Source organism: Megalopta genalis, chromosome 2 (assembly GCF_051020955.1).
Source record: "Megalopta genalis isolate 19385.01 chromosome 2, iyMegGena1_principal, whole genome shotgun sequence".
Taxonomy (NCBI): domain Eukaryota; kingdom Metazoa; phylum Arthropoda; class Insecta; order Hymenoptera; family Halictidae; genus Megalopta; species Megalopta genalis.
The window spans coordinates 34,643,442-34,667,834 of NC_135014.1; the positions used below are offsets into that span (position 1 = coordinate 34,643,442).

General features: G+C 40.6%; 1 protein-coding gene across 14 annotated transcripts in view; it reads right to left on the minus strand.

The window, feature by feature from the left end:
* Positions 1-24,393, minus strand: part of unc-104 (kinesin family member unc-104) — a 36,550-nt gene that overhangs the window by 8,295 nt on the left and 3,862 nt on the right. For 3 of the 14 annotated variants that reach the window (XM_076519229.1, XM_076519230.1, XM_076519234.1), the window contains exons 1-18: positions 19,727-20,112; positions 12,172-12,344; positions 11,641-11,723; positions 11,051-11,129; positions 10,367-10,712; positions 9,990-10,245; positions 9,392-9,549; positions 8,271-8,410; positions 7,558-7,596; positions 5,192-5,326; positions 4,538-4,984; positions 4,197-4,399; positions 4,007-4,124; positions 3,078-3,250; positions 2,316-2,494; positions 1,609-1,746; positions 238-375; positions 26-144 (exon numbers count right to left, since the gene is read on the minus strand). In XM_076519229.1, the coding sequence (XP_076375344.1) occupies positions 26-144; positions 238-375; positions 1,609-1,746; positions 2,316-2,494; positions 3,078-3,250; positions 4,007-4,124; positions 4,197-4,399; positions 4,538-4,984; positions 5,192-5,326; positions 7,558-7,596; positions 8,271-8,410; positions 9,392-9,549; positions 9,990-10,245; positions 10,367-10,712; positions 11,051-11,129; positions 11,641-11,723; positions 12,172-12,271 (2,851 nt within the window). In that variant the 5' untranslated portion in view covers positions 12,272-12,344; positions 19,727-20,112. Of the gene's footprint in view, positions 1-25; positions 145-237; positions 376-1,608; positions 1,747-2,315; positions 2,495-3,077; positions 3,251-4,006; positions 4,125-4,196; positions 4,400-4,537; positions 4,985-5,191; positions 5,327-7,557; positions 7,597-8,270; positions 8,411-9,391; positions 9,550-9,989; positions 10,246-10,366; positions 10,713-11,050; positions 11,130-11,640; positions 11,724-12,171; positions 12,345-19,726; positions 20,114-24,393 lie in introns of those variants that run through there. The other 11 variants (XM_033479110.2, XM_033479109.2, XM_076519235.1 and 8 more) reach the window with 7 other exon arrangements.

Genomic DNA, 24,393 nt, shown 5'->3' on the forward strand with positions numbered 1-24,393 from the left:
TGATACCTAGACACTGATTACGTACCAACTACAGCTTGCACGGCTACGCGTAAATAGCCTTTTACATCTCCCTTCTCATTGACTATCGCTACTTTGTGGATCAGTGGAACAGGGTACATAAGATTGCTCAGATATACAAATGACCTGTAAGAAACAATAGTGACTCAGTAAAGAGAATTAATACCTTAAATTAATTATATGTGAGTAGTAAATCTCTTTTAGCTGCTTTTTTGTTACCTTCCAACCATTCGGAACCATGGGAAACGATCATAAAACGGATCGCCCCCGGTGATAGATTCAATATTAAAATCTGGAGACGTGGGCGACAATTCTGCTTCATTGTGATACATTTCCCGCATCAGTTCAAGCCTTTGTCTGCACAAACATGAAGATATAACCGTTTCGTATGGTAAATAATATAACGTGCCAGTATTTGATCAAGACATAGTTAGACGTTGTCAAAAAGCACAGTGAAGGAGACACTCTGTACACAACATTAGCTTCTTGGAAAATATTGTGTGCGTGATGTGTATTTAGAGATACTTAGAGAGATTCGATAGAGACATTCGTAGAATGTGTACACTTAAATAAAGGGACATGTTCAGGCTTTTCCAGAACCTGTGTTACAATGATTTAATGCAGAGTAAACAAATACGAGATTAAGAGGATCTGTTAACAGTTACGCACTTCTTCTGTCCCTGTATTTTTATACAAAGGAAGATATAGAATATTGTTGAAGAATATGGTACAGTAGCGTATATTGTTTAAGCTGTTGAAGAATATATTCTACGTGATCAAATGTACTTGTTAAAATTATCATAATCTGTGTAGCTTCTTTGGCAGTGTATCGTGGCATGTGCACAACGAAGTCACAAAGCAAAAATGTGACGGAACTTCAGCCACTAGGAGCGCACGTGTTCAGCGAGACACAGTAGAAACATATACAGAAGTTCAACCCTTGATCAGCGAGACGCAATTGTAACATGTATAGGAGTTAAACCCTTCAAGGACATCCTACTTTTCATTCTACTACAAATAATTTCTGTCGCTTTTAGGAGACTACCACCGAATTTTTCAAACATTACTAAGGAAAATGCTACTCTACAATTTTGATTTTTCAAAACTCAGAAGGGTTAATTCCGTTTGGACTGTCAAACGCCAAAGGCTGGCAACATTGGCTTGGCCATGCAAGAAGTCCTCATCAATATTTCATTGAGCCCAGCGTAGTTGCAAAGCAATGTATCTTTCTGAAAAGGAACTTGTTCCAAATCAAGATTATGTATATACATGAACAATATACAGGATAAGTCTCAAGAAACAAAACACCCAAATTAATTTCTCTATGTATTTTGAAATGAAAAGTAGAAAAAATGTTGAAGGTTATTTCTTCCTTCATCTTCAAATCTACCAGAAATATTTAGGTCTCCTGACTATCATGATTCATCCTGTTTATTATATTATATACATTGATTTTCTATGTACACAACGAAAAATGGTGAAGAAGAAATGATACAAATTCGAGATCTGCTTCGGTTAAAGTTCAAGGATGAATAGATGAAGCGCATGTGGCGATAAAAAGGATAGAGCCTCGCGCGTTCGAGCACCAACCTCGAAGGCAAAAGATTTGCGAGCGAGAACTTCGGATTAGAGTAGACCGTAAGGCATTGGAAAATATCCTCTTTGGCCTCCGGGGTGCTGGGGCTCGAGTCCTCGTTGTACACGTGTCGCATCAGCTCCAAGCGCTGTCTATAAGTCAACACGTATTACTTGCGTGAGCGTCCCTGTGCATTTTCGTCTAAGCACGGTCTGATTTAAAGCGAAGATACTATTTCTGCGTCCTTATCACGGTCATTTAATTACAACAATTTCATTTACTGAGCCGAAAACGAGGCATATAAGACCGAGCAGGTGATTCCCAATATATTACTAGTCGTATCTTACAGGTGTCCCCTGTCCCAAGAAACCATGCTTAAATTATTGCTGAGAACATTTGTGTACTGTGTAAGCTTTTACAATTTTACTTTTATGTTTGTAATGCAATAACTGCGGCTGCGTATTCCGCATTAGAATGAGGATGAGAATATACTTTTCAATTGAAAGGATAGAAGGAGATGAACGCCTGAAAGAGTAGCTAATCGTCAAAATGTGCTCCTGAAAAAATCACGAGAAGTACCAAAAAATGTTTAGTCTACGTTTCGTGGCAGTTAACAGATAAAGATTTGCAGTGGGACTTGAATAACTCACCCTTGGTCTATGGGTATTAAATGAAAGTGTTAAGCGTTATTAAAATACAAGACATGGTACTGACAACGAACCTGAGTTTATCTAGCGTCCAATAATGTGTGGCTCCGTTCTTCGTATCTTGGACCTCTACGGCGACTATCGTACGAGGGAATGGTCTTTCTTCCTCTTCGTCTTCGTCCATTGACGGTAAAAGATCCGGTGGAAGTGGCGAGTAAAGCGTATCCGTGAGCAAAGTGAATTGAAATTGTACCTACAAAAAACATTTCATAAGTAAATAAAGAAGTATAAAAGAATGATGTTCATTCAATCACTGAAATAGATGCAAAATTAATGATGCAAATGGGACATAAAACAAACAAAAATGGAATCATTTGATGGAATGGTAAATAATTGTGGAAGCTTTCGTGGGTGATGACACTGAGTGACTTGATAATAAAAAATATTAATAATAAATTGACTACAGTGAAATGGAAACATGGAAGGACCAATACCTGGTTGCAGTAATATATGTATGATAATTTACAGAACATCAAAAAGGGGGTACCAATTGAGTTAACTCACAACATCAATTTTATGCAAATTTAAAAAATAATTCATTAAAAAACTTTTTTGCAAGTCGTGAAAAATGTCAGAAAGAAACCCGTTCTATAGCAAAGAATTTGATTTCATGATCGCTTGCAGTGCCAATTAAATGAATACTTTGTTATGGCCAAGTGCTCGTAAAGAAAGAAAAAATTGAAACGTGTGGTGGTAGATGCAGTTATGTTAATGACTCGAGACAAAGGAGAGCCACGTCTGAGCTTAATTCCCAGGGTGTAAAACCCCGGATGTACCTTCTTTTTGAGTTCGACAGATATAGCGTTAGCCTCTTTGAGGAATATCGCGTTGCCCCAGAGATCATCCCGAAGACTTGTAAATTGATGATACTTCCACTTGCGGAAAGCCCAAGCGGCCAGTTGGAACTCTCTCTCGGTCCAGTTGCTCTCTGCGTCAAACAAGGGGTTGACTGAAATGCAAGCCATTACCAGGCAAAACAGTCAGAAAAGCCAAGCATTTGGTGGATATATTTGTTCCTTCGTTAAAAGGAGCCACAGCGTTCGGTTCACAATCAGATGATGCACTGTTTCAGGTCGAAACTTCAGGGTCTTAAAATTATGGGCCGTTCCACGCAAGATAATCACATTTTAGATATTTTTGAAACTCTATTCATAGAATTGTAGCAGATTCAAAAATACGCAGAGTTCTATGAGCTCAAAAACTTTCATAAGAATTCAGGAGCATGTGTGTATTAACATATGGTCGGTTTGCGCGGAATAACCCTTGTAGAAAATAGTAGGAAACAATAATGAATACTGTATCACATAATCACATGCGTGCATCGCAGAAAGATAAAGATTTACGTACCACCATCTGATCGTGTCTCACACGGATCCATACAGCTGTAGAATTTGTAGTGGTGAATTATTACTTACTCATGTCTTCAGCTACTATAAAGGATCTCATTTTCAAGTGTATTTGATCAAGAAAAATCAACGAGTATCCATTACAAATTCTGACACTTTTAACGAAGAGGTAGTACAATCTAGACAAGATCGTAGCTTACTCACATGCAGAGCTGTATAAAACGATTATTATTGAAACAATAGCAGCAGCTCTGCTCATGTGTGTCTGACTAATTATAAAGGATCGTAGAGGCAGATCATATTTAAATAGCTAAACTGAATACCGTGAAATTCAGGGATCATTCGTAATGTCTACTCACCGAAGATATCCTCTTCGATGTTGTTGAAGTCCTCGGGAGTGTAACTGCTATACATTGACATTGTCATACTTTGTTCCTCCACTTGTCTTTGTAGTGCGTCTATCCGGGCTTCGTAGCTCTGTAATAATATTCATTCATTTAATTATCGCAAAGTATTCGTACTGTCTTGAAAGATTTTATTTAAGCATACCTTTCTTTGTTCTTCGAACAGCTGATCTGCCTCTTCCTTCTCTTTACGGAATTGCTCTTCAAGCACCAACACCCTCTTTGCCATCTCAGCCTTGAGATCAATTCCTTGATTTTCCAATAACTCGACCTGCGCGAAGTTCCAATCAACGGTTTCTCCATTAGCAGGTGTTTCTGCAGGTGAGCTTTTTTCCCTTCGTTCACGAACTGCACATTAAACAAGCACTTATCGTCCTTTAAATTCTAAGTACATTGTTCAACATTGAATTCGTATTACTATATTTTTCTGGAAGTTCTGTAGTCTACTTGTAATAATACCAAGTTAGTTGTTATCAAGATACCAACCTTGTTCAGGATGATTGAATCTGAACACATGATTTTTTCCTAAGATAACTCGAGATCCGGTCTTCAAAATGACTGGTTCTGTGATCTCGCGGCCGTTCACGTAAATCAAGGCTCCTTCTTTTGGCATTAAAGTGATAATGCCATCGTGATTCTCAAAGACACAGTGCTCGCTCAGTATATGTGGGCCACAGAGCTGAACATCTTGTGGTATGTTAGCTTCAGCGCTGCCAATACGCGTAACACCATCCTTGATGTAATAAATCAGACACTCGGACATCAGTGGATCCTCATTCAGGTTCACCAAGTGAGGAGTTTTCTTCGGAGAGAACACACCAACAGTGACACCGTCCTCTTTCACAGCTACTCCCATTTCAGCAAATACTGCCTCTCGTTGAAGACGAATCAACTCTGTTCGTTTCAGCTTTTCTTCCCACGTTTCATTCAATTCTGAAAATCCACAAGAAGTATTAACGTTAATATTTTTATCAACTCACTTATAGATCCTTTTTGAAGATTTTCAGAAGCTTAAGAAGTTCATTTTAGTTTACAACACCATATTTTAGTTAAAGCCTATGGATTCTATCAGGATCTTGGCGAGCGTCATTAATACATAAGACTCGTAATTTGATTATAACAATTTAAATGGTGTTATACCGGCAATCAGTTTCTCTGAAGCCTGCAATTGATCAACCGCTTCCTCCGCAATTGTTGACGTGGTGTGAGACGGGATTCTTGACCGGCTTTCCTTGATATCGTCCTCGCGTTTGTTTGCTCTAACGATTTCGTCTCCTGTGGGACAAACAGTGCAAAATTAGTCAAAATCAATCGGAAGAACTCTAGAAGTTAGATCGACGAATCAGCCAGGGATGTAAACACGCGTTTTGTAAACATCAAAAGCCATAACTAAAGCAGTGGCAGTAGTGAGAGAAAATATTCATCAAGGATTCCATCTGATGATGTCACCATGATTTGTGTTTCAATGGGAATTCAAAATTCTTTATCTCTTTTGCTCATCTCACCAAGAGATCCACAAGACACAGCTACTTTGCAAATCATTCAAGTATGCAATATTATCACCGCCCTTTCCTGAATGTAAGACTTAACACTAGAACTACCAGATGGGTAAATGTAATTTCAAACTTCTCCAAAATCTGGATAAATGTAGTCTGGTCAAGTCATTTTTCATGTTCGTAGTTCTAATGTTGTCTAAGAACTTGATATTAGTATAACTTGTCTGCAAGTAAGGGATGTCCTCCAAAAATTGTTACAATTGAAGCATAGTGGCTGGGTTAATTACCGTAATCGAATCTCAAATTATTACTGAACTTAATTGCCGAACGAGATCATTCGCTTCTGTCTCTAATAAACGGTGCTCATGTCATAGCGTTCGAGATGCGTTCGGATTGTCCGCTGTCGAGTGCCATGCAATACCTTCAGCCCGGTTTCGGGAACAAAGTGATACGTCTAAGTGGACAACAAGCGAGGCAGACAACACGTGTTCATTGGGAGGAAGAGCTCCGACGCAACAGAAACTAGGAAAGCCTGAGTTCACACCAGGGCTGGGCATTGTCGAAATTTGAATCCGCATTTTCAATCTTACTTGTTTCTTAATCCTGTCTCAACATTAACGAACTTTTATCTCTAATAAAATATTCATCTTGTTTCTCATTTGCTCTGTCATCTTAATATTAATTCAATTTTTATCTTTCTTGTGTGCCCTATTTTAATATTTCAGTTGATCTCATCGCGGTCGATATGAGGAATCTTTTCATAAGTACTACATCAAAACTGTAATGATAAACTATAATTAGAGTTGTTAATGATGTACAAATATACGGAACCAAACAATAAAAGTACATAAAAAGATGAGCTTTCAACCCTCATCAACACTTTAGCTACGTAAGATGAAAATCATGATGGATCAATGAAAATGTATTTGACATAAGGGATGGACGAGGGTTGAAATTCTATCTAATGATCTTTGTCTGCATCGATCTGATTTAGTATACCGTTAAAGTGACTCATCGCATCTATTAATTATTAACATTATCAAGAAGATGGTGCCCAATCCTGGTTCGCACATTGCAAAATGAATCACATGTCTGGGTTGCGTCAATTCAACGCTCTCGAGGACGCAGCAAATAGGATTTTATGTGGACGGTGAGTTCAATCTCGATCCTTGATTAGGTTTTCGCGTTAGCGTTCGACTAACGATCGCGTGGGTTGTTCGCTTAAATCAATCAGACCCGGTTGCATTTTAAGTTGAAATGATCACAATAGACTGTAATTTGATTTACTCTAATGGAATTACGATGATGCGTTCGTTACCAATTAAGGTGATTGTATGAGCATTCTAAGTACGTAATTGTTGTTACACGGTGAGAGTTTCTATTGCTGGTTTCTTTTTCATGAGGTATAGTCAAAAGCCGCCAATTATGCCACCTACGATAGGAAGGAGGACTAATGATTACACTCTTCCCCGGTTACACTATCGTCTTTGCTATTTGCATTTTATACGATGGGGAAAAATTGTAGTAGAACATTTCCAATATAAATTTTCACTGTCCGGTGCAGACTTTCTTGTTCATTATATTTTTAGGCTGATGAAAATTGTAATTAGCTGCTTTTCTACTGACAATTAGATTGTGGATATTTATGAAAAATTCCAATTTTTAATTTTATTTTACACGTTAGTGCACTCTGGTAGATGAAAGACAAATCGAAATTGTATTAAACACTTTTATAATCCTTGAACTGTGGAAGAGGAACACCCTCGACAGGGGAAAAGTGTATCCAGGTGGAGCGTGTACAGGGTAGAACAGAATGCGATACGCGCGGCGAAGCAAAATGTACAAAGAATCATCGGAAACGGACAAAAAATACAGATTATGCGCTTGGCATTGTGTGAGATAGAAGCGGACGTTTAATAGAACAAGGCGCAAAAAAGAGTGATCGAACGTTTGGCACTCAAGAGACGGTTTGTTTTTGCCGCTTTTATGGATTGTCGTCATTTTACTTACTAGATTCTTTCTTTTCATATGTGACTTTACCATCTGGCCCTACGTCAAGCACAAGGGAAACAAAGAAAAAAATACACTATGTAAATGGTGGCTTGCCTACAGCGCTCTATTTTCATTTTTAACATTTTGCTTTCACATCTTCTCTCCTGTATTATATAGTTCTCATATTGTACTTTATCCTTTCTTACACGCGCACGTATACGCGACCGTTCCGGTAACTGTTCTCATCTTGTTCTCTTATTAATATATGCAGTTAATAATCTATCGAATTGCAGTCCTTCTTTAAGCAGAAAGAGCAACCGACCCAGAAGAAGCATTTTTTAACTTTTAATATGCGTCACAGTATCAATGCTAAATGGCACACATATGTACTTCTTATGAATCTTTTTATAAAACATCTTAAAATGCAAAAGACATCAACATCTTTAAATTACATTAATTTGATTCTTTAATTGTTTCTTTGAATGCGTTAAAAATTGGTCGTCTCTTTCATAAGTGATTTTTCGGTTCGGATTGAGCGGAGCTTATTAATAGTTTGTCTGTAGAAGTAGTCTTTTCATCAGTCAAGTATCTTAAATAGAATGTTGAACTGCCTTTGGTTCATGTTTCTCGCACATACCTACTGTTATCGAACCAGACGTACCCGCACGCGCACAGAAAGGGAGATTTCTCTTTGAATTCCGACCCCTTGTACAAGAACAAGAACAACTCACCTTCTTGAACGTCAATACCCTCTTGCTTGAGGAGCTCCCGTAGTTTTTGGATCTCTTCCTTGAGCTCCCTAATAAGCTTAGCATTCGCATCCTCGTTAACCACTGCTTTGCAAACTATCTGTTTCGCTCTGTCTGCGTATCTGTAGTGAAAATCGACGGGGCAAATTTGTAGTAACATTCGTAATCACTCAAAACACGCACCACTTAGACTAGTTCGCGAAGTTGAAGTTCTGTGATAGTTGTACCAGGGAACCCGGATACGCTCAGTGAACTGAGTCAGTTATTGATCTGGCTAAATAAGAAATAATCACTTCACGCACGTTATGATGCAAGGTATAGATCGTCTAAATTCTTTTAAATAAGCAAACAAACAAAAAATTGTAGTTACGGATTTCACAAGTCTGTCTAAAAAATAAGTACTTCACAGTGAAATGAATGTTATTGGTCAGACTAGGTAAAAAATAATCACTTGATCACACTATAACGCAAAATTATCAAATTGCATTCTTCTTTGGAGATATAGCATTTATAATTACAGTTTAAGGAGAAAATAAACTGCTTGCAGTGGAGTAAGTTAACAATAAATCAGACAATACACAGTATAGAAATAAGAACTTGTGTCCCAACAACAATTGTACAAGTCCAGTACTAAACAATCGAAAGACTATCTTGGAAAAGATAAAATCAGCTCAGTAAAAATTTACACAGTATAATTTTCAACTTTACATGTTGAGTTAAAGTCTTACCCTAAAAGCCTTGTATTAAACAGTAGTGAATCTCTTGGAGAAAGTTCTTAAGCGCTTCTACCAGTATACTATATACTTCTACAAGAAACACCCACTACCTGGAAAATACAGGATGTCTAACAACAAATATCTTGCCATGGATATTCCATTATCCGAGGATGCTCGGAGAAGATTCATTTATAATTCATGAAAGTTTTAACGCCGCAGGTTCCCGGTACTTTGAATTATAAACTGCAATTTCCGTCTGACTTATTCAGGTCACTGCATGTTTCCGCGAAATACGAACCCCTCGGCGAAACCGACCCATACGCATGGGAATAAAAATGTGAACGTCTAGCGATATCTTTTAACAACCAGGATATTCAATAAATGTACCTCAAAGTAGAAAGTGTTTCGTCGTAATTGATGTCCGCGGGGCTTACTGCTGCGATCATCGCTGTCTTCGAGTTACCACCCAGGTTTTCTCGCAGCAACCATGTTAGAACCGAGTCTCTGTAAGGGATGAAGTCGGCCTTTTTCTTTTTCTTAGTCGCCTGAGAACATAATAAACCCCTTTAAATCACAATAACTATTTCATTCAAACGAAATACACGTTTTAAGAATATAAACAACATATTTCGTTATTCTATTAATTTCACACCATATTGATTTTACACCATTGTATCAATTTTAAACTAAAAATGAAGTGGACAGGACGGACGGCAGATCTATGAACTTACCGCCTGATGGTCCGTAGTAAAACAGCAGCGAAATGGACAAAAGACACGAATTACGTTAATACAAAGTTTTTCCAAGGTTGAATCAAAAGGTTAAATTGTACAATTTCGTGCCAGGTAATTGTGTACTATCTGACGTGAAAGTTGACAAAACGTGCAATGGTTTAGGAAGTGTATTTCATTAACTTTCAGAAGTCGTATTCTTACAACATTATTGTATATTTTCTCAGAATTGTCGATCCAATAGAATGACTCACTATTTCAGCCAGGGCACTGATGACCTTTCCGAGGGTGGTCAAACTTTTGTTGATGTTAGCACCCTCTTTCAATCGGGTGCCCTTTGCTCCAGTGGAGTCCGCCCTTTCAGAACCTGCTAGATCGACTAACGAGATTTTGCTGACTTTCTCTGTCACCAGTCCTGTTGCCGAGTCCTGTTTCTGTTGCGTGAAGAAAATTGTGAATACTGCGTGGGATCTGCTCGACGTCTCGTTCATATTTGTGGCTGCTACGGTTCTGAAATAAGAAATGGATACGATACTTTCATGCTTAATGAGTTTTCAACTATCTTCTTAATGCAACAGCTGTTCCACTTTCGAAACCTTATTTTATATTTAATTTCAAAACTTTTACGTACCTTGCTTTATTACCCTCATCTATGAGATCGTGAATGTCTTCATAGGACATCACAGCCAATTTCGAAAGATCCTCGACGTACGGACCAAGAAGAGGATGTTCTCGCACACGGAGGTTCCCTTTGTTCTTGGGGTTCAATAGATCTCGCACCCTCTCGCAGTAAATTTCCATGTAACTGACTTCCACTGAGTACTTCAAGCATTCGTTCGAGTTGCGACTTATTTTCCTGAAGAGATCCTTGCAAATTTGGGGGATAATACCCTCTTGACCTTCCTCCTGCTTGCCCATCATGGTGTACGATTTGCCGGCGCCGGTCTGTCCGTATGCGAATATGCAAACATTGTAGCCTGAAAAAAACAATGAAAACAATCGTAAAAACGCTCAGACTGATTGTGGTCTATCTTAGACTTTTTATATTTTAGATGAATATCAACAGGAAGTAGAGTATTTCTTTATCGTCCGTAAAGGGCAAAAGCAAATATTTGTTCACGTGCCCACGTAACAAGGCCCGTATACAATAGCGTGAATGCGTATCAAGAATGCCACACGGTTTCAACCCCAATTCCTGTTTTAGAGGTATGCGGACGGTGTGTTGATTCCTAGACATAAATTCCTTGGAATGCTTGGATTTTGATGTATTTGAGATATAGCCTGGATCAGTCTCGACATTTGAGAACAGTCTTACCTTCGAAAGCGTGCTCGAGCATCTCCTCGCCAATATCTTTGTAGACCATGATTTGAGAAGAGTAATTGCCATCGTTTGGCTGCAACAAAAGTAATGCGTAACTTATTATTGTCCGCCAATTATCATGCAAGAATTTTTGGATAGTACATAATATTATTGATTAGTTTTATCACTTCAAGAATCAGTGACTATGCTGTAACAGAGCATTGGTGATCCGTTCACTTAATGTAAAAACAGGATAATTTATGGAGCATGAAGCTGATAGCTACCAACGATTACCTTACAAGCCACTGTTTTAATGGCAACTGCCATTGAACCTTGACCTTAACCAAGCTAGCTGATAATGTTAGTAGTATAAGCTATCTGTGAGTTTCATCTTTATACTGATTTTATCTTGTAGACTTAACGTAATGTGTACTACTTTTTACTGATTAGATTAAAGTTGAAATTATGCCAGTGAGAAGTACAATCTTACGATACAAGATCGAAAACTTTACGGTAATCATTCGTTTATTGAATTTTTTTTCACTAATCCTGAATTCAGTTCAAAGTTTGGAAACGAATGGAGCCAACTAGCAGCAAGTACTCACGTCCATGGAAAAATAGGAATAATCGTAATTGAAGCTTTTGACTGCATCTTTGGTGCCCGATGGTGCTTTGGGGTTCAATATCGCTGAAACACGCAAAGAAAAAAAAACACGATTAAATAGAGTACCACAATTTTATTCAAATAATTTCGGTTGCTTTGTTAATTACATTGATAATTGCGGGAATTAATGTTTAATACTTCTGCAAGTATGAAACGTTTCCAGAGCCAAGCATAATCTATAGTATCAAGGATACGTGCTACGTCAACTGTGCTCACAATTGTTCTTTAACATTCTATGTTCTTTTTACTAGACAAGTCGGTAACAAGAACTTTTTTAATTAACGTTATATTGTTGCATTATGAAAGAACAGTGTCTTGCTGGCTGGCAGGTCTAACATTTTTAATTACACGCAGACAAAGGAGGACAGAACAAGAAAACATTGAATACAAGAGATAGAGAATCCAGCATATTCGAATGAACATCCCTGTGAAGAGCGCAACAGAAAAGGAGAGAAGAATTAATTATACTTACAAGTAGTGCTGCCGGACATTTCGATGATGCATTGTGCCTCACGCGAAATCTCCCGATTGTTGAAGGGTCGTACCCTCACCGCCACCTTTACCGACGACATTTTGCTACTGTTTTTAATTCAACGTCGGGTCACGACGGCGGCGGTGCTGGCGATAGACTTTTTCCTCGTTTCTCTGAAATAAAGAGGTGTCGTTAGCGGTGTCTACAACGCGGAAAGAAATCAGGCGATCGGAACATGTTCTCCCATTCAACGTGACCCGCATTCGCGGATTAATTAAAACAATGACCCTCGTTCCCGACGAATTCAGGATAGCTCTCGCGTAACAGTTAAAACGGACCATCTTTTACTCCTACTTCATATTCATAAATATGAACGGCTGCCACAGTATACGGAACCTGTGCACATCCATAATCGGACTGCACTTTTGAGTATATTAGTTGAGTGCAAAATTATTTTCATACAACTTAGGATCGTTCTCACTTTATTTCAACGTTGAGAAAACTGTAAGGACTATTACATTTTTAATTGACTCCAGTCTCTAAAATTCATCTTTAACGACCTATCTTATTCATACAGTCTTTATATATACGTTTAAAAAATATTAGAAGAGATTGTCTGGATTAAAAATGTTAATATAAAAGATATAGAGCTTAGTATATTATATTGAAATGAATGATGTCATCGTGTGCTACGGGTTTCATGGAAATATTGAGGAAATCTTGCTTCAGATTTCGCATAATTAATAAAATGAATGCGAAGCGTATACGTATCGCGTTCGTTCGCCGTTTATTATTAGATCGTTCAATAAGATCGTGCGGTCTCTATTCCATAATAAAATTCCTGCAATAAAAAGTTTTTCATTAATATTAATAAGGCCATCGATGAAAAACTATGGAGCCTCGAGTGAATAAAACCGAGTATTTCCGATAAAGTCGCCCACACAGCAAACTTAATAAAAATGGCTCCTCGCGATCTCCGATAGAAGGTTTTCCAGCATCCTCCCAACCCCCTTTGTTCCAAATCGACCGATCATCGCATTTCTTTTTCTGATAAATCGCTCTGAGCGGAATTCTTTTCGCGTCATTCGCGGAAAATCGACCTCGAAACGAATTCTAGTTAAATGTCCCAACTTTCTTCAAAACGATGTTCTTTGATCAAAATCCCCGCGTCAACGCGGTATCTCGTCACAGAAAACTTTATAATGACTGGAAAAAATAACGGAATGATTACAAAGTCATACATATTTGATAGATTCTATTCGAAATCTTCGTCGCTGGAAGTTTCTAACAAAATAAAAATTGTATTCATACAAGAGCTATGTGCACATCTGTTTCGTATCTTATTACTGTTTTGCATTTGATCTAATCACTTTTGCAAATGATATTGTATATTCTAGCAGTCCCTGTTGGGATTTGTCCGATAGAGTTCCCCAGCAATTGCGCGAAGTTCCGCAGTGCATCGATGCGTTCGTAGTGCATCGCCGAATTTCACGGCATATTTCATTAGATTCTGATCGAATCACAGCAAATTTCGTGGCGACGTCGATTACCCAGGCAATAGGAATAACTGGTGCATGAAGAGCGTCAAGGATCGATATCCCCGACAAAAGGTTCGCGGATTGGGAGATAATTACCGGTCTACTCCTGGGACAGTCGTCAAACGAGTCAATAAACACGAACGAATTGATGGGCGATCAAAAGGTGCACGGTGGTTGCCGATGAATTTTTTCGCGCTTGCCTGAACGGAACGTGTCGACAATGATCTTGATTCATGGTGCTTTCATTTTAGCTTCGTTTCTGACTAAACGAAAAATCCGAGAGGCTGGCTTAGAAATACGACGACGTGCGTCATTCGAGAAAATAATAGGAATTTATTATTTTATCATAGTCTTGAAATGAAAAGGAACCCCCCCCCCCCCTTCTTTGCTCCGTTCTTCCTGAACTTCCAGCACGGCATAAATAACGCAAGAAAAATCGATTTCTATTGTTGACAACGCAATTAATCGAAGTACTCGATGAGGTGTGCGAACATTTCAAGAACATCGAGGAAATATTTATATTTTCAAGAAAAAGGTAAGAGCTATTATTGGCTTCGGTTCGTCTGACAGCATTTCTCGATACACTCGATAGTTGAGGACTGCCTTAAAAATGCGTTAATTAGACGTTACCTTTCTCGCGAAGACGGAATTACGTTGCGAATTTGCTTTAATTAGCCTGTCGTTTACGGACTAATCCTTTCAGTGGATTAATTAGTGACGCGAGACATTGTCCTGTAGATAATCACGTCACGGCTAGTTTGTATAATGAGGATCGGCTGAATACATTCATCGAACCGATTAAGAATGAACCTTGCTTAGACTCGATACTTAATAAGCATAGAAATACAATATCTAACATATCAAAAATGTATCCAATAGAATAAACGCGTTGATAATTATCGACAAGAATTAAAGTACAATCGTTTCTGAATAACGAATAACACGGCACAGTTCATTTCACATATATCGCTAAATGAATGGCTGACCTAAGCCATTGAAACCACGTAGATACCAATATCGTTCACTTCTTTCTCGTTTACACACACAATTTGTAGTGAAGAATATTGCCATTTTGTATCAGATAGTCTACACGTAATAATAAATTGTACTGCAACGATTGTATCTAGAATGTCCGACCACTGGTTGACTCGTTTCACTTAAATCTTACCAATCGATTAATTTTCCTTTTCTTTTGTTGCTAGAACATTTTCCTAGATCAGTTTAAGCTACACAGCAAGAGAATGAAAAAGTTCTCAGTCACTCGCTCTTCTATACGTTGAATTTTGAGCATGCCTGGCCAATGGTTGATCAATTTCACTGCGAAGTACAAAATGTTCGATAGTCTCCGTACGTTACATCATTAATTTTTATCGTCGCGCACACCTCTTTTTGTTTCCACGTACATTCTTTCCAGAAGCAAAGGCAGTTCGGATAATGATCTGCGTCATCCGTTCTGTAGAGTGTTCTGAATGGCTGACTCATACCGCCCTGGATTTAATATTTCCACGCATTCTTCTCGCCCGGCCATATGGCAGAGACACATTAGTCGAACAATTAATCCTTCAGACCATTCAGACCCACAATAAAAGAGGCGTTCATTAAAAAAAAAAGAAAATCGTACGAAAATAGAATCATTTATAACAGAATTGTCCCCAGACGATGCTACTGCCTTCGATAAAAAAAATAAATTGTTAGAACGATTGAATCGAATCTCGAGTTCTCGACGAAGGATACCAAGCACGGAACAGAAACAGGAAGTGTGCAACGTACTATCGAGAATCTTCGAACTTCTGCATTTCACCTTTCCGAACTGCCGCGGCCCTAAACACTCCTCGCGTTACATTCGCGTAAAAACACTTTCGTGTTTGCGCCAACTTAGTTTCAGAAAGTTCTGGCGGCAGGAGAGAGCCTCGAATCGGCCTGTCGAAGGATCGATAAGTTGCATTCGGCACGAGAGAACTTCTAGGGAGTCAGTTCCAACACCCTTTCATTTGTAATTCGATACTATTCGGGGGAACAATGCCTGCAATTTAAAACGCAGCGAGTTAATAGAATGAAACCAATGCAAAGAGGCGATTGTTTCAGGCGCAATCAGAACGACTAGGTACGGTAAGCTTTCGTGGAGATCGGATCTCTGTTTCGTTCCTGGACTATCACGTTCCCCCTTCTATTATGCCACAGGTTTTAGTCACCTTTCGACGCATTCAACAGAAATTCATCAGATTCTTCAATGTGAAAAATAATTCGTAAACCTTTGTGCAAAATAAAAATTGTCTATCACGGTGTCCAGGTTTAATGATCAGAATGTATTCTTAAATGATGATGTACTTGCTTAGTTTGCGTTTGAATAACAAAGAAGTTACTTGTACTATTAACAAGTGGAGTAGCTATCGAATCAAGGGTTGTTTGAAAGGGTAATTTAGTTAATCTTTAAATGCTGCCAACGAACTCATGATTGCCTGTGAACGCTAAAGAACAGTGGTCCCGGTTTGGTAACCGCGCAAAAAAGAAACAACAAAGCCGATAAAAGGGGACAAAAGGAAGCCGTATTTATACGGAATAGCTTGATCCATTTTTAAAAAATTTCCCCTTTATAATTGACTCAATCTGGACGAGGAGTTGGCCCTTTGAAATGCGCATAATGCAGAGACTCTTTCGCAACCTGGCTCTCTAAGCTCTTGATCTACTTCTACTCACCATTGTGCACGATAGAACACTCTTCATAATGTCGATCGAAACGTTTAGAGGGCTTCATTTTCGAGAAACTCTCCTGTATTTCGATCGATTGTATGAAAACAATGTATCGGAGACCAGAAGAATGAGATGCGGGAGTCAAATGTTCCATTGTGAAGCTTCACGAGTACTTTTACAGACTGCTTTGTCCGATCAGTGCAAACCTTTTTCATTAATTCTACGTGTTACTGTTGTTGCGCCTGATTTTCGGATAACGCTATGAAAAGCCGTAACATTTACAGCACTTACAGATTTAAAGCATTCATATTTCTGAATGTGTCTGACCAATGCTAACTATTTCCACTAATTTTTCGTCGGACCAAATTATCGTAGAAAATGGAGAAGTTACTCTGTAATTCGTAGACAATGTCCGCGCAAAGGTTTAAAACGGAATAAAACGATGTCCCCTTTAAAACAGACAATGCCTTCTGGAAACTGTCGGATGGAAGTCCTCAGGCAACTCTACTTCATCTGAGAAATAAACGGAAGTGACATTTAAGTCGAAGAAATAACCCGACAAGATGACGCAACACCGTTCAAGGTATTAACCTACGTCAATGGCGCCTCGCAAAAAGAACAATTCACCCTCGAGACATTGGAGAATTCATGGAATTCGCTCTATAATAGTGGTCGGACGTAATACCGTAATTTAATGAAAAAACGACATCTGCTAGTCGATAAACGTATCCTTGGTACGAGAATAACGATATCATTGCTATCGCGGAATCGATAATCCTGGCTCAGAGTTGCAAAAACTGCAAGCTATCGACGTCTGACCACGCGCTGACACGAATCACTTGAGGAGTCTGTCTGAGCGCTAAACAAATCTACTTCATTGTGCGAACGGCGATTGAAATCGTTGTAACGACGCCTCGGGACATCGATTTCGTTCACGATTCACCGAAATCATTGTTAAACGAACCCCGGAACGATCAGGAAACGTGTTGTCTCCCTTCGACTTTTTATGAATTATTTCAGTTCTGAATTTCGCTGATAGCGGAATACAAATTTTCCGTATGCAACTCTGTAAGAAGCGTTGTAATTATCGTTCTGACATTATCAAGTTTAACAAGTTTCCGTTGTTCCTCGAGAACTTTACGACGAAGCATACAAACCTCAAGACGCATTAATTTTCTAATTAAAAAGCAGTTTGACTACCGAATACGCCTGCAGATCGCTTTTTACAGGCACTCGAGGCATCGGATATCGTGTTTCAGTCGATAATGCCCTTTCGACGGACGGTTCTTCAAATATTTGAGTTAAAAAAAGAAAAGACCTCGTTGTCCGTTGAATATTCCTTGCGTTACGATCTCTGCTCTAACACGCGGATATTGAAAAGCATTATAACAGTCTCCAGCTGAAATGTCGATAAAGTCTGGCGAATATGGAGCGAGTACACCAAGAATGGTAGGGCTATATGCAACACTTTAAATACATCATTCCTGCAGACCGGTAATACAGTGTTCTATATACTATAAATAAAACTAGGAAGTAATCAACGGTGGAATATAGAAGTCCATGTTACGTTACAATTGTGATTAAATCAAAATATTTGTGCGATTTACAAGATTTAATGAAAAACATTCAGCGAATCTTGCAATCAACAATGATTTGTTATTCGTGCGTTCATAACGCGACTTTTGCTGTTGATGATAGCATCATTAGGAGAATGTTGTGTTTGGTTATTAAAGATGGAGGACGTTCTATGTTCACCGTTCCGAGTCATACGAATTCCCGTTCCGACTGTTTACCCTGAAACAATGTTGCATTCGATAACAACAGACACATACTGGAACAAAACGCAACGTACGAACTACTCGAGAAGCTGAAATAACCGGAACAATCGACTATGTACCATTCCGAAGTCGGAAGTTTCCGTCGAACTGCTTTACCTACAATTCTACGACGAAGCTACAGTTCCCACGAAAGATTTCTCGCTTCCAGGACAAAAATCTTGAACGTTATTAAACCCGAACGAAATCGAATATACGATACATTATTACCTTTAATTATTATTAATTAATTATATCGATATAAACCAAAAGCTTGCTACACTCCGCGCTGTAGGTACCTTAGATAGGCTACCCTTTTATACGTATTTCCTCTGGCACTTTTACCAAAATATTTCACGAACTCGCCGAAGTTAGAACAAACCCGAAATCTTGGGGTTAGGCGAACTCGTACTCGCTATACCGTTCTTATTGCGAGGTCAAGATTCACGGCAGTTGTCTAGCCTGTGAACCTCGCCTTCGTACACCTGGATACGGGCATGCCCGACACCTAATTTTTCGTTCTCTCGAACGCACGGCGCAGATGCGGGATAAAGATGAACACGAACCTGGGTCGCGTCTTCTACAGGTTTCGTCGGGTGCCGAATATTCGCAATTTCACGAAAACATTCAACTGCTGCGCGTGTTACGCTCCCGAAATGGACATAAAAACATCAGCAGCCTGCAATCGATAACGACGCGGAGAGAGGCAGGCAGAAGGAGGAGAAGGAGGAGGAGGAGGAGGAGGAGGAGAAAGAGGTGGCGGAGGAGAAAGAGGGAGAGGAGCGGAGGGGGCAGGGGGGAGGTTCGACTTTCGCGGTAACCCCGGTCAACGAAATTCCAATTTCCGATTAGTCGTCGCTCGAACCATGTATAATTCGGTCATCCGCAATCGATTGGCATACGATTGACGTGGCAACGTGTTCTCCAGCCCAATCAGAGTAACGCTGTGTTCCCCAGGCAGCGTGTGACTCGATCTTTCTCGCTCGGAACGACTGTTGTCCGCTAGGGATCGATGTCACCGCAAGATCGCCGTGCTCCACGGGTCGAGCGTGTCGGTCCCTCGCATCGATCCTTTATCTCGCTCGGGTATTAGCTTACGTATAAACACAGATGACGGAAACGTGTGCCGATTTTACTCGTAACAATATCGCGAATGCATGCACAGCGATGCGCGAACAAAATGTCGTCGACTGGCTCGACGCTGAAGCATCGTACTTGATCGTTGATATACACTCGGCGAATTATACGGCGAAGTCGAGTCGAGAGATCTTTCGCTACAATCATGCTGGCCGATGAAAAAAGCGAAAATATCACTGTGTAATCGATACCAACGGAGTTCGAGAGCACCGCGAGAGAAAGAGAGAAGAAGAGAGAGAGAGAGAGAGAGAGAGAGAGAGAAAGAGAGAGAGAGTGAGTGAGAAAGAGAGACGGGCGTAGGTAACAGATACGTGGGTTTCACGGATCGATCCGTGCGCACCGTCATTGAGAAACGTGTCGATGATTTCGTCTTACCTGAGGTCCGATTTGGCTCCAAGGAATTTCAGACGATGGTTCGTTCACGGATGTCGTTCGGTCACTGCCGAAGGTGGGCGATAGGAAGAACGGTGACAGTTGTAAATGGCGGACGCTCGCGGGTCCTCGGGAAAGCACACGCGCGACTGTCACTATGTCGGCGCACTGGCAATTCTTTGACGGTCCTCGAAAATCTTATGGGACACGTACGCGGACATTATAACGCATTTGGATCGCACACGTATCGCTCACGGCCGAGCGTGTAACCGCCCGCGCACTTTCATACAAACACGCATACACACCGCACGCACTTGTGCTACTAAGCCACCCTCTGGTCCGACGAACGAGTCACTGCGACACCTCCGTTCGGCGGTCGGTCGTCGAGTAACGAACAAATTGGAGGCGCCTGCGCGCTCACCCCCGCCACCTTCGATCATTTGCCGATGGCCGTGTTATCGCGCATGCGCCGTCTGCCGGTCACCTGGTAATTAGGGGAGGGTTACCTATACCAGGGTGATATCCTAAATCGAACCTTATCAATTTTCTTTCGAATTAATTAATGCTGGTTCATTCATCGACAGAAATACAATGAAAGCAGAAGCACATTGCACGCGAAACCATGTAATTCCTACGGACAGTAGATTTTCGTCAACGATTATCGAACAATGTGTTTTCGTGCTGTATTGTAAGACCGTGTTGGTACCGTGGCTCCAGGAAATCTGTACACGACTTTATGCTTGAACTGTTACCATTTCGTAAAAACGGGTCGTGCAACAGTAAACTTGGGCTCATTCTAAAGCTTCAAGCTTCTACTTTCGTCGCGTATTGTTCATTTTCTTGTATCTTTTTCTTTGTTGCATTTTCTTTCTTTTTGTATGATATAACAAGCGGAAAACTGGAGACGCGCTCTTCCTTCAAAGTGTGAAACGTCTGTACAGGCATTGGAAAACTTTTCTCGTGACTGATTGTGACATAGGTTCGAAGATCGAACCCTCCATTCTTCAACGATCCCTCAAATTTTGGTGTATGTTTTGTTTTAGCCATTTTATTGAGCTTCGAATGAAAGCCATCGAAAATCGGAGAGGTTTTCTAGAGTCGTTGTATTTTTATTCCACATGTATTATTTTTGTTACAGAGGTCCGATTGATACTTACAAATAAATTGGCTGTTCTACGGTCCAGGCTCGCCAATTATTCCCAGCGATAGGGTAAACATCAAACAACAATTTTCAACATGAACTTGATACGAGCGAAGAAAATATATCAAATGGTATACTGTATAGGGAACTCTCTACTCTAATGCATCTATCTGATGACGGTCTCTGAGCCCCACGATCTTTAATTCATCTCAATGCTTCAGCTATATCTTCCTCGAATTCTGTATCACTTCCGAGACCACTGGGATGGTCGACAGTATCCGATCAATAACAAAAACGAACGCGGAGCAAATTTATTTACTTCGAGTAATGACCCGAATATGAACTGAATATCCCAGCTCCGTACGGATCAACGTGCACGGTTAGAGGTCGCCTCCTAGTTCATCAAAAGTTCCCGGGATCCTCGGGATTTTGGCCGACATTTACAACGCAGTGTAACCCGATTTCGCAACGATACTTTTTCACGCAGCTGCCAGTCGCGAATGGTTTCAGGGTTCGGGTTTCCGTTGGGCAAATGGGAGAGTACACGGTGACGTAAAATCGCAATGACGCTCTCGCCACCGCGATTTGTAAACTGAAAATAACCCTTTGCCCAGGGAGCCGTGCGGGGATTAATGAATTCGCCGCCTCGATCGAGAGCCCTTCGATAAAATTACACGGGACCGCGGCAAGAAAGCTGCGTTAAATCGATTTCACGCGCCGATCAATCGCACTCCCGTAATCGTTTTATGGGACTCATTAAACCTGACTCCTATGACTTGCTTTCGCCATTAAACGATCGCCGATTGCGAAACCACTGTGGCCGGTTGATCAAATAAACCCGGCGGAGGACTTAATCGTTGATCAACACTACTGCGCTCACCGGCGGACACCGGTGCAGCTATTTTCGTACCAGAATTTCATTCCTGCTCTTTGTAAACCAATGTGCACACATGCGGAACCAGGACCCTCTTGCCACGGTAAACTATAAACTCACGATCTCGCTGAACCGTGGCGTGAATTTTTGAAAATCCAGATCCCTCTACTTGAGAGATCCGGGAGGGTAGATGTTAATACGCGGCCGTTACGGATCCCGACGAATTGAACACGTTTATCGGAGTGCAACAATTTCTACATATTTGAAACGGTATTGCGCGGGATCGCGACTATACAAGTGGGCGTCTGTTTTTCACCTGACACCGTGGCACGTCAGTGACCGCTCGCCTAATGACCTGACTCGAGCGCGCCGACGAATTTAATTGTTCATTGCCGGAGAACGCTGCTAAAACCGACATTTCAATGTTCCTCGTTTCCACCTTATTTTAGAACCGTCGAAGCAGTTGTCTCTGCTCGAAAATTCGGAATTCTGCGCGACCAGACGATTGTACACCATTTATTCCAGTTATCAAATGATTCATTCGTTGATCGCTACTGCTCGGTTTATAGAGGCACGTTTGTGTAGCTCGGAGAGTTAGTTTTCTATTCTCCGGGAGTTGTTGTTGCTATCGGGACGGTAAAATATGGATCGCACCGGTATCGAGTAACGTCGGGTAAAACGCTATTGGCCATTTTCTCGGGGACGTCTTCGCTGTCTTCGCGGGAATGTTTTATTCGTTCGGTTCATCGAGTGGCCGTAAAATGTGTCCAGGAGTCCTGGTCGTAAGCGTAAAACGTTGCTAGGACGTGGACGGAATTTTCTTTCTTTTTTCTCTGGTCGCGAATGCGTATCTTCCGATACGTGTTGCGTGCGACTTGTATTCCCGCACGTCGCGGCGGACCGATTCGATCGATTAACAGAGGGAGAAGGACGACCCTCTGTAAATCTAACCAACGGGGCAAATAAAACTTCGAAATTACCCCGACAGCTGTAAAATGTTTAATCTCTCCGTGTCGTTCGCTACTTAAATGCGCCATCAGGGTATTTCGTGGAAGTAGTCTCCTCGTTCAAATAATAACAGCGGCAAAGCTGCAATAAAGATCTTCGAGAAATAAAGATGAAGGAATTAAGAAGAGAGCTCCGCTTATATTTTCGAGAATTACACCGAATTACTGTTTCGATGATGTGTATTTATATAACAGCTGATGCGCCGGACAAAACGGTCTGTTGCGATTGACCGAGCAAACAACACACCCACCACGTGATAAAACGTATTTACACTGCACCTGTTCGATACGATCAAATATGGTCACTCTGCCCGGGCAAGTGGAAGGTTTCTGTCCGAGGATTCAGTAGAACGAATCGCCCCTAAAGACGATACAAATATAGAGGTTGACGAGAAGAACAAAGGTCGCGCACACTCGCCCTTCGTTAGTCACGCTTAATACCTATGCTTATGCAACAGATTGTAGAAACATCACTAAACCTCAGGCTAAAAAGCAACACCTACTTCGAACAGACGATAATTGCAGAAATTGTGTCAAGAGATCGGCTCGCGAACAATTATTGCACCCTGAACGGTGCCAAGCAACGATCTGTTATCGAAAAAAGAAAATCTCATGTTTGCCGTGAAAATGTAAACTGTACGTGACGAAAGCTGAGCGAGTGGGTTTCTCATGAAATGAAAGATTTTGCGAAACGAGTCACGCGTATCCATGACGTCAGACTGAACGAACGATCGACAGCCGAATCCCACGCGTCTGTACACCGGACATTAAATTCCTGCGACGAACGGTGCAGAAGTTACCCTCCGTAGTCATTATCCTTCGGATCGCCCGCACCGGCGACGAACACGATTTTAGGGTGACGCGTGTCTGCCATTCATGCGCTCTAACCTTGAGAAGAATTGGTCTCGAGGAAGTGGCATTGAGGCTCGTGGGTGGAGACGCGAGGCTGTTTTACTTTGGAACGAGATAAGCGATAACGGGCAATTGTTTGGATAATAAATACGATTTGATATTCATCGAAGATAAAACTCGATTCGCGGCACGTTTCTCTTTAAAAAGAAGCCAACCGAGCTCGTTTATCTTCTCTTCGATCTTTAGAATCTGAAATAAATTTTGGAAGAAATCGCCCGCTAAAATACTCGATATCCTGTAACGATATATGGAATGCTCGAGCATGAGTCACGGAAATAAACTGCAATACCAAGAACGTGGAAACAGGTCAAATGGTCGTTCGTGTAATCTTCGTTCCAAATTTTTCTGTATTTTACCATTTCTGCTATTAACGAATGCACGACGGTAATTCGTTTACCGAAAAAAACACATGCCACGTTTACTGATTGTCGTTGCCTTAATAAACAAGAGAAGTCCTTCGACATTACCCTTGCGGCTGCATGGTATTTAACCGTTCGATTTGCAGCTTTCCATAGAAGCCACCATTTTGTATCGTCTTTCTGCAGCTACAAATTGCAGCGCGACAGTGCAATTTGTTCAGCGTAATTGTAGGTTCGCCGGATAATTTTCTGTAATTTGTTTTCAAGAGAGGGAACCTTGGGTTCGTTCGAATTAATTACTTTCCCCGACGTCACGGTAACCTGGATTATGTGCGATAAACGCCGATGCGGATTAATATTTTAATCGAAAACAAAAT